This window comes from Rutilus rutilus (genome assembly GCF_951802725.1).
Source record: "Rutilus rutilus genome assembly, chromosome: 4".
NCBI classification, from domain to species: Eukaryota; Metazoa; Chordata; class Actinopteri; order Cypriniformes; family Leuciscidae; genus Rutilus; species Rutilus rutilus.
This window is the reverse complement of record NC_140212.1, coordinates 19,212,619-19,223,290: the sequence shown is the minus strand read 5'-3', so window position 1 is coordinate 19,223,290 and position 10,672 is coordinate 19,212,619. Positions and strand designations below refer to the sequence as shown.

Sequence of the window (10,672 nt, the reverse complement as noted above, 5' to 3'; positions counted from 1 at the left end):
AGCCTTTCCTCCATAGACATCCGTTCAAAAAAAACGTCCTCTTGTTTCTTTCCCTACGAACTGCAGCGTTAGCAGACGTTGTGCTTTTTTCGGCTAAGGTTGCAGGCTTGCCTTCAAGTGGGTTTGTTTCTAGTTATCCCGAAGACCTTGGTTAGCTTGTTCAGGTGTGTTTGATCAGGGTTGGAGCTGAACTCTGCATGAAAGTGGATCTCGAGTGCCGGAGTTGAGAACCCCTGATTTAATGAGTACAACGGTTCATTTGTGTTTATCTTACTGACCCCAAACTTTTGAACAGTTGTGTATATTACTATCTAGTTATTATCTAGTGAAAGACAAATTACATTCAACATGAAAGCAAACTAAATACACGCATACATTATTAAATCTAGCTATATTTAAACACACAAACAAACATAACAGATGTTCATTTATATAGAGGAAATGAGCACATGCCAGTAACTCACATGCAGGATATAGTGTGTAGAAAGTATAAATAATGAAGGCACAAACCATGAATCAAACCAGTTTTACTCAGGGCCGAAAATTAACACCTGCCAAGCGCCTAATGCGCGTAAAAAAATCACCGTTGGCGACTGTAAGTACAGTATGTGTACAGTATGTATCATTATATTGGATCCGTGCATGCATTAGGTCTTAAAGTGACAGCATCCTAATAATCCTACTGCTGTCTGCTTTTTTAATGTTAATTAATCAACAAAGGACAACTAAAAGAAAACAAATTACCCTCTGCTCTTGACTGAATAACTTTTGTACCTTTAATAAGGATTAATCCAAGTTTAATTCATACAGTGAAATTTCTGTACCTGAAAACCTGAAAAACCTACATGAAAAGCAGTGTTTATTTCATGTTTACTTGTCTTTAATAAGGTTTTCAATTTATATTAGTAAGACAAGCAGTTTTAGCTGTCGTATCGAAATTGTAATAGAGAATTTTCACTGGTATCTAAAATGTTTTTGCAAAAACAGTTTAATGGCAGGTACATTTTACACACAAGTCACCGGCCATTGGCAGGATTAGCAAAAAGTTAGTTTTAGGCCCTGGTTTTACTCACTTAAATTTATACTGCATTTTTTATATTATCAGTTTTTTTAAAGACAGTTTAAAATGTCTAATTTTGTCAGATCTAAAATTAGATGAGACTCAAGCTCATATTTTAACTAAAAATGACAAACATTTCAAACTATATAGATAAAGAGTCCTGCTAAATTGGAACTGCTTCTCCCAAGCAGGTAATAACACTTTTTTTAAATGCAGAAACTAAGCCATCAAAAAAAAAAAAAAAAAGCATGTAAAATGCAAAAATAAAGTGTGTAATATTCAGGATTCTAAAATACTTTTTCCAATCTCAGGTTAATGTCCATACTGTAGAGTCAACTATAAATATGCCATTCCTAAATATGTGTTTTGCTCTGTTTGTTTGACTCATCATAGACGGGAGTGTTTGGGAAAGCTATTTCAGGAAAAAGATTTACAGAAAATTGCACACTTCAGCTTTAAACAATTATAAAACTGCAGTACATGCAAAACTACAGCACAACACAAAGAATTTCACATTTCCACACACAAAACAAAATCTAAAGACACTGCAGACATGAACAGACATGAAGTGGAAGGGTCTGTGTGTGTGTGTTGTGAAACTTACAGTGTGAATCCTCGTGAGATGACCTCTGTCTCCTGCATGAGACGCAGAGATTTGCGAGAGAGACCGGTCAGCGCTCGGCTGTTGTTCACCAAACCCTCCAGCTGGACGGCCAGAGACTGGACGCGGCGCTGAAGAACCGCCTTGTGCCATAGAGACAGACCGCGACAGGCACACATAACACACACCAGGACGGCACACAACCACAGAGCCAGCTCGCGGTCAGGGTACGAAAAGCGTAGGCCCAGCAGGACGGCTAGCAGCCCGACCAAAACGGACACGTCCCTGTGACAAAGAAACACGTCAGTGACATATCAGCTTGATAACGGTACGAGGTTTTTGTTGGCATTGATGTGGCTGTGTACCATAGAGAGGGAGGCGAGAGGTAGCATGGCGCTGGGACAGCGGTGCTGGCACTGGGGCAGACGGTATCAGTGGAGCCCAGAGAGAGCACACTCGGATCCAGAAGCTCGATCAGCTCGACGTCCTCCTGCAACAGCACATCCTGAGACAACAGACAGCGCAGAGAATACTGGCGGAAGGCAGCGTCCTGCGGGAGAACAAACAGTTGAACACAATCACTCTGCGGCTGAAAATCAATCTAATTATCGGATCATCATAGCAACACTGCCTTGCAGCAATACTGGGATTCTGTACTGTACGCACAACAAGACAAGATCTTGGTCTCTGAGTCTCTGAATTTTAAAATAATGTGATTAATATCAGTTAGATCCCATAGAGTTGGAATCATTTAAAACTTCATTTGAAGAAAAAAGGAAACTAAAAAGAACATAAAAAAAAAAAGATTTTAAATACACTTTATAGTTATACAGAAATCAGCTTTAATTCAGAAATTTATTTTAAATGTAAGTATCTTTATTTATTTATAAACAAAAAATGGTTTTACTAAATTGTTTTATTTAGAAATATATTTTAAATATTAAAACAAAATAAAAATAAAATATTTATTTGCTAATACATTTAGAATTATTTAGATACAAAAATATATTTATACGTTTAAAAATGTAGTTAAAAATAATAGTTTTAAAAATAGATTACTAAATATTACTTTTAAATTTAATCTTAAACATCTGCCAATTGCTTTTATTTTATTATTAAAAAAATTCATTTACATTCTTTTTTTTGTCATTTAAACCATTAATTTTCAATCGTTAATTTTCATATTTTTTTCTTCTTTTTTTTTGAATTCTTTCAGATGTAAAACAAATATAGTGATCACATTTTTTACAATAAAACAAAAACATCAATGTCAATACGAAGACAGCATCACAACCAATCATGTATGCCATTGATCATGGAAATAAAACTAAATAGTTAATTTTCAAATATATATTTAGCAAAAATAAAGGATTACCAGACACCACCAAAGGATTTTGTTCACCAGCTGTCAGTCTTAAGGTAAGGTGATTTTACTTATGAAAACAAACTGTATTTAAGATAACAGTGACTATACAATATGTATTTTAGATATGGGAGTGGCATCTCTAATGGGATAGTTTTATTGGTCAATGAGCTGAGTTCTGATTGGTCAACAGGCTGATTTTGTTACACAGATCTTACACTCAAGATCTACTGATCTTGTAAAGTACCTTTATATCTTCCTACATAAACAACTATTCTCCCACAAATATGATTGAAATCCAGGTTAAGTTGGTAAAGTTGCACACTGTCAAAACGCTGTAAAAGGCATGAGCCCTGTTCCTCTGCGACACGACTGAAGGAAAGACAAGCAGAAAGAGAAGGAGCTTCATTCTCACCAGCTGCTGCTCCTGCCAACAGGTGGCGCTGTCTCGATGCAGAGGACTCAGACTGCGCAGGGCATCAACCAGCCTCCAAACACCACCCTTCTGCAAAATACACACGGATAAATGCATACAGCACACTAGATTTAAGAAGACAAAAGCAGGTCAAGTTGCTAAATACTGAATACTGTTGATATGTAAATACGGGCGGTCATATGTTAATGAGCTAATGGTTGTGATGTCATAGAAGTGACCATTTTTAAATTCTTTGGATGGACAGGAGAGAAAGCTTTTGTGTGTGCACGTATGCAAGTCCATATTGACACACACTGTTGTGTCATTTGAAATATGTTAATACTTTTCTTCATCAAGAATGCATTAAGCTGATCAAAAGTGACAGTAAAGACATTTATAATGTTACAAAACATCATTTTTTCAAATAAATGCTATTCTTCTGAACTTACTAAAATCAACTTACTTTTCACAAAAACATTACGTTTTAGCAACATAAGCAAATTAGCATATTATAATGATTCATGATCATGTGACACTGAAGACTAGAGTACTAGCTACTTTAAATAGTAATATTATTTCACAATTACTGTTATACTGTATTTTTAATCAAATAAATGCAGCCTTAGTGAACATAGGAGACTCATATTTAGCTTTATTAAAAGTCAGATGCTGGAGTGTTTATCATGTCCTCTTGAGTAACACAGACCGACTATCGATTCCTGTCTGGGTCATGAATCATGATCACACAAACCACACGTCTGGGGGGGTTATTATTTTAGCCTACATACTAAACATCCCGTCGTATATTTGAAAAAAAGACAGACTTGATATCTTAAAATCTCAGAACAAGTGTGTAGTTTTGGGAAAGTATATTGGTCATTCACGCTCACACTGAGAGGTTTTCACTGTTTTGTCTTCTTTTCTTTCTTCATGTCTTTAGTATTCCACTGCTGTAGGACTCACATTCTAGATGCTTTGACTGTGTGTCAGACAACTGAAGAATAGAATGAGACTGTGTGTGTGTGTGTGTGTGTGTGTGTGTGTGTGTGTGTGTGTGTGTGTGTGTGTGTGTGTGTGTGTGTGTGTGTGTGTGTGTGTGTGTGTGTGTAACATCACAGACTGGGAACACAAACAGGGACAGCCTGAACCGTGTAAACTTAAGACAATATGATGCTCTCTGTGAAAACTTTCCAAACAAATGATAAAATAAAGTGTGTACGTGCACACAAACAAAAATGCATTCTGCCAAAGGAATGAGCTCCGTTCACACGCATTGAGTGGAATTTCATCACATTCCCAAACAAGACTGGACAATTCTTCAGCCATTCATCACTTCCAGTTCCTGAGGTAACCATGAGACCGGCCTTCACAGTTTCACACTGATGGCGCTTAGAATAAACAGAACGATATCATCTGCTAGTGTGGATGCTAATAGAGTTATCGTTCTTCCTTTAGACTTTTGTTTTAAAAATTACATTATTCCAGACAATTAAAAGAATTAGTAACATATAAAAGGTGAAAACTAATTAGTACAATTTAAGTATTAAGGCAATGATATTAAATAAAGATCTAATATTGATAGACAGTGGATTAATATAATTTATTACATGGCTTGGTTGAATTCCAATGTAGAATGCGGTCTGTTATTTCTTGATAACAGACCGCTGCGAAGTATAACACACCGTTGCCATGCAAAACAGAGCGTTGCTAAGGACGCAGGATTCTAACCGTAGAGACGGAACGGACTATTTTCTTTAACGGAAGCAATACAATCGTTTTTAAATCAATAAACTCCTTTTTAAACCATTATTTTGTGTCAAATTATTGATTTATTTGGTGGGTAGCCATGTAATAAGCCGGATAATGTAGTGCGAGGCGGTTGTTATAGCGAATACAACCCCTTCAGGCTGATTCAAGACCCCTCCGCTCCGCTTTGCGTCGGGGTCCTGATCAGCCTGTCGGGGTTGTATTCGCTATAACAACCGCCTCGTTTTACATTATCCCTTACTTATTTTTCAAGCGCTACTAAAATTGCCTACAATAACAATCTAACTTTTTCTATTAAATGTAAAAATATGATCTAGAATTTCTCATTATAAGTCTGTTACATATACATATAAATGTTTCTTATGCCAAAAGATGGTAATTACATTTGTAGTAGTCTGGGTTATGAATGAAAAAAATCAAAAATAAATAAAGAATAGTATACTTAAATAAAATTTTACTGCATTTTTTATTAAATACATATGCATAGTTTTCTTCAAAAATTGAAAATTCTGTCACAATTGACTTGTATGGTTCAGTTCTAAAACACAAAAGGAAAAGTTTTACAGAATGTTTAAGCTGAATGTGAACTGGCTGTCAGTTAAAAAACAAAAACAAAATAGAAGCATCATAAAAGCATTTTAAAAGTAGTTTAAAAAGTATTCTAAGTCTTTCATAAGCTATACAATAATTACAATACAATACAATAACAAAAATTAAATTATATTGTTTGCACTTTTTTCCCCATCCACTTTCATTTGATGGAAAAGAGCAGGATGAACATTCTGCTAAACAACTTCTTTACTGTTCCATGGAAATACAAGGTCATACGGGTTTGGAACTGAGTATAAATAACGACATTATTGTTATTACTTATTGGATACAGAATATTCAGTATTGGAATAGTCTGTTTCAATTTCAATGTGCGTTTCAAAAGCTGTGTTGGTTACGAAACAACATTCAGATTAGCATCTAATCCGCTTCTGTTTGTTCAAACAACACAGCAAGTTTTGAAAAAAAGAGTAAATTCTTCCCATTTAATTTAACACTACACAGACGAGGGTCCTTAAAGATTGTAGTTTGCTACCGTACGGTTTGCGTATTGGAAAGGTAAGTGCTGACACTCACTTTGTGAGACGGGAGGATATCCTGAGGAAACGGTGCCTCCTCTCCGCCAGCGCTGGACTCCTCCTCCTGAGAAACGGGAGAACATGCCTCAAAATCTGTGTGTCCTAGATCCTGCAAGTACTGGAACAGCGGAGAGTTCTGGAGGGGTGAGAAAGACGCAACTCTAAATAAACATGGGTCAATGACAACTGAGGATGTCCAAGATGATGAGAAGAAAGACTCTTCTTTACTTTGGTTTTTGAAGAACTACACATTTTTCAACAGAAGTTTTGAAAAATGTCAATTGGTGCAACCATCAAGTAAAAAAATACGATTTTAAATACATCCTGAATATGTGAATCCTAAAGCCTATCCCTATAGACATCTTAAAGCATTTTCAAACGTTTTCAAAATCAAATTTAATGGTGAAAGGCTGTTTTTGAATCATGAATATGGCGTTTTATAGGAGTTATTCTGTTTGACTGCCTGAACTAACCTAAAATGTACAATAATATGACTTTACAAAAATATTTAATGACCTAGACACATGGTTGAAATGGTCTAAAACATGTTAATTTTCTATGTATTGTTATGAAATAATAATAATAAATTACGCCAAAATATGATTTTAATTCCAGCACTTTTTCATCAGTGCAATCTCATGACAAGTACAACACATACCAAATTCTTTCCTGCATGGAATTTATTTTCATAGGACACAAACTTTGATTTGACAAAAGGTTTCCAAAAATGAATTATATTTAAACCCAAAACTTAAGGGATAATATTTTAATCCATTATTATTTAAAAAGCATTTCCGCCTTTTTCCATTATGACCACAGGACAGTTATGCCACCCTGACATTTTGACAAAAGATATTATCAAATATGGAATCAAAATTTCATGTGCCCTCATAATGTTTAATCAAAATAACTTCCTCTTGCTCTCTTCTCTTCTCTGATGACATGTTTACTGGCGTGAGGGCGGGACAACCTGTCACTCACATGACATCACTGCAATAACAAACTACAACCATCCAATCAACTCCCGATGAACAAAATCAAGACCTGCCCTACATTTTTTCTTGTTTGAGAAGCAGTTTAACTCGGATATACGTCACAATAGGGAAGAACTTCCATTTCATGCTGACTTAATAGATTTACTGCAGAACACTGTTATTTTTATACACACATATACATATACATATATTTATTAACAATTCAGGATTGGTATTCAGTTAACAAATAATTGGTATTCAATTCAGTTCCTGAGAAGCAGAACACATGGAAGAAACACAATGTGATGAACAATAAGTGAAAACAATATAGAGAGGAAGGGAGGAGAGAGAAAACGAAAGAGGAGTCATGATTCCGATATCTCTCTCAGGAAATTAAGGGTTGTGCTCTCCCAGAAGAGAAACACCAGAAACAACATGATTTCCTGCTCCTTTCCCTCGCTTACCTCTCGCACATCTCTCGCTCTAGTCTTAGATCTTCTCAAACGCAACATCGCTCAACGAAGGATGCAGATCCGACACTCTCGCAGGTCGCAATTCCCAACCAGAGATCCGGAATCACTGGCTCATTTCCACTGCTTAGCATTGCCACTGGATTTGAGTTGCTAAAGAGGTTTAAAATTCTCATATTCTTATTTCAGTCAAATCCTGCAGTGAGGTAGCCTGCCACCCGTCATGAACTTTGGATCTTTTTGCTCTAAAGCTCATTTGCAGTGAGAGGAATCGGTTGGCGGGTGTTTATTGATGTGAGAGAGCAGCTAAACTGGCCTGAGGCGAAAGACACAATTTTAGGTCACCAAATGAGAGCAAACTGAATCAGACTGTTTTTGTTTTGAAGTCTGGATAGTACGTGATGATATACAACAGATACAACGCTTTAAAATGACATGACCCAAATCTGACCAGCACAACATATACTAACAACTGCCCAAAATACACATAACATGAGGACTTCCACAAATTCTGACCAATTCACTTCCACAGCCTTTCCCAGTTTGTTTGTTTTTATCTAGAAATTTCTTGATGATGAAATTAGGTTCATAAAGACAAAAATGTACATTAACTATTGAAATTCTCAATAAAATTTTGTTTCAATACAATTTTTTTTTTAATTCTCAAATTATCATCTTTTGTTCTCCATTATTCCTCGATGGGAATTTCTGAAATTTTTAATACAAATAATTCATAATTATGCATAGTGGGATTAATATTTGTAGTAATATACTGGTGTGTGTGTGTGTATATATATATATATATATGCAGATGAACCAAAACATTGGTCACAGGTGAAGTGAATATCATTGATCATCTCTTAAGAGGAGAACATATTTTTATGAATATATGATGAATAAATATAATTTCAATGGATAATGCATAAATATAGTGTACAACAGGTGACCATTTTATTGCAGCAATTTTGTCTACATCTTATTTGCAATTATGTATATTTGCATTATATCGGGCTGGCTACCCTGCTCTTCAATATTGGTCATCTAAAAATGTGCTCTTTATTGAAGTCTTTCAAGTTTTTTTTTTTAGTTTTTTTAACAGAATTGTAAGTAGCTGATCCAGGAAAAACTAATAATTACAGTCTTACTCCATAATTATTTCGTATGACTGTTTGCTCGACTGTAATGTATTCTAACCATAGCCACAAACAGATTAAATGAAAAGAGGTCTAATCTAGATCAATGCATATGACAGCATGGTTTCCCTGGTGATGTTGATCTGACATTCCCAATCTTGACTCCTAAAGGCGGATCAGGGACACACATGCTTTGATGCACAATGCTCTTAATTCAATTTAAAGAGACTAAAACTAAACAGACCACGTAGACAGAGAAAAAAAAAACTGTCTACATTTACACTCTGGCTGTGTCTCAAACCCTAGTGAGGTACCCTCCTAAACTGTGTCTCAAAACACCTATCTAGACAGCATTTTCAAACACCATAGTAACAAAACCAAAATGAGCTACAAGCATAGACAGCATTTTGAGGGAATTTTAGTCACAAAAAATAGTGGACACCAAAATCCTTAAATCCTTATTGAACTGCCAATCTAGATAATATTCTTGGCCATCGTAAAGTATCAAAATCTAGTGACTTGCCTACCTAGACAACATTGCAACCTAGTGCTTGACGCGCCTATGATGCCCAGAAATGCTATGTAAGTAGTCAGCTCACTATGTTTTACAGTCTCTGACCCTGTTCATACAAGATTTACGTCTCCTAACATGTTGTATTATATGAAAACAGGAGGCAGGCCTACTTTACAACACGGTTTACACTTAATTAAACCCAAAGTGCTTAATAAGCATCTCCAAGTCATTGTAGAGGTGCATGGGGAGGAGTGTTATACGTGCTAAGTGCAGGCTGCTAACTGCACATCATCTATCACAGATATTAGAGCAGCTGTTGTATGTCTGGATCAGAGACTTACCTCGAACACAACTTCTTCATCAAAATCCTCAGTCATAGCTCTCCGCCATATGTGTTCATCAGTTGCGCATGCTGGGATGGAAATTACAGGAGAGGTCTGTGTAGCTTCTGCTGAATGCGCAGAGACATGCCATGACTTGAACTACAATTCCCATGATTCATAGCTCTTCTTCTTCTTCTTCTATTTGACGACGGTTCGCAAAATGTAGGCCTACGTGACGACATCTACTGGGCTGTTGGTCTTGATTCATTTTATTGTTAAAGGGATAGTTCACCCGAAAATGAAAATTTCAAGGAAAGCCATTTTTGCAACGACCATGTCCAATCTATTTGAAGGGGGGAATCCTGAAATCTAGAAAACTGCTTGCTGAACTCACAATTAAATAACATATTTTAAATCAGCAATAAAATCTGACATGAATTGCCCCATAATGTTGTTTCTTATGCTCAAATAGCATTAAAAAAAAAGTTTATTTTTCAGGCTAGACCAGCCAATAGGCATGTGCAGGTTTCGCATGTTTCTATGGGAACCGGTGCTGTAGTGACGCAATGACTTTACTAAAGGAGGTTGAGGTTTACAACATTTTCATTTTTGGGTGAACTATCCCTTTAAGAACATGATTTTACAACATTAATTGTTACTTCCAGTATGAGGAAAACAAAAATGTAGTGGTTTTAAACACATTTCCCGAAAGCCCTTAATTTATCTCTCTCTCTCTCTCTCTCTTTTTTTTTTTTTAGAAATAACTTGTATTGATTTATTTCGTTTTCTTTGTTTATTTAAATTGTATTAATACTATTTATGTAGGTTTTGTATTTTATTTGTAAATTGTGTGTATTGTTATTCATTAGCATTACAACATGTTATTAAATATACAGATTTTCAATAAAAAAATAAGTTTTTTGTT

The 10,672-nt window shown here is 35.6% G+C and overlaps 1 protein-coding gene across 2 annotated transcripts in view; it reads right to left on the bottom strand.

The window, feature by feature from the left end:
• The window catches only part of vezt (vezatin, adherens junctions transmembrane protein), an 18,648-nt gene extending 8,724 nt beyond the window's left edge, over window positions 1-9,924 (bottom strand). For both annotated transcript variants that reach the window (XM_084407509.1, XM_084407510.1), the window contains exons 1-5: window positions 9,766-9,924; window positions 6,332-6,469; window positions 3,440-3,529; window positions 2,027-2,211; window positions 1,665-1,946 (exon numbers count right to left, since the gene is read on the bottom strand). In XM_084407509.1, coding sequence (XP_084263635.1) covers window positions 1,665-1,946; window positions 2,027-2,211; window positions 3,440-3,529; window positions 6,332-6,469; window positions 9,766-9,801 — 731 coding nt within the window. In that variant the 5' untranslated portion in view covers window positions 9,802-9,924. The remainder of the gene's footprint in view (window positions 1-1,664; window positions 1,947-2,026; window positions 2,212-3,439; window positions 3,530-6,331; window positions 6,470-9,765) is intronic.
• Between the last annotated feature and the right edge of the window lie 748 nt (window positions 9,925-10,672).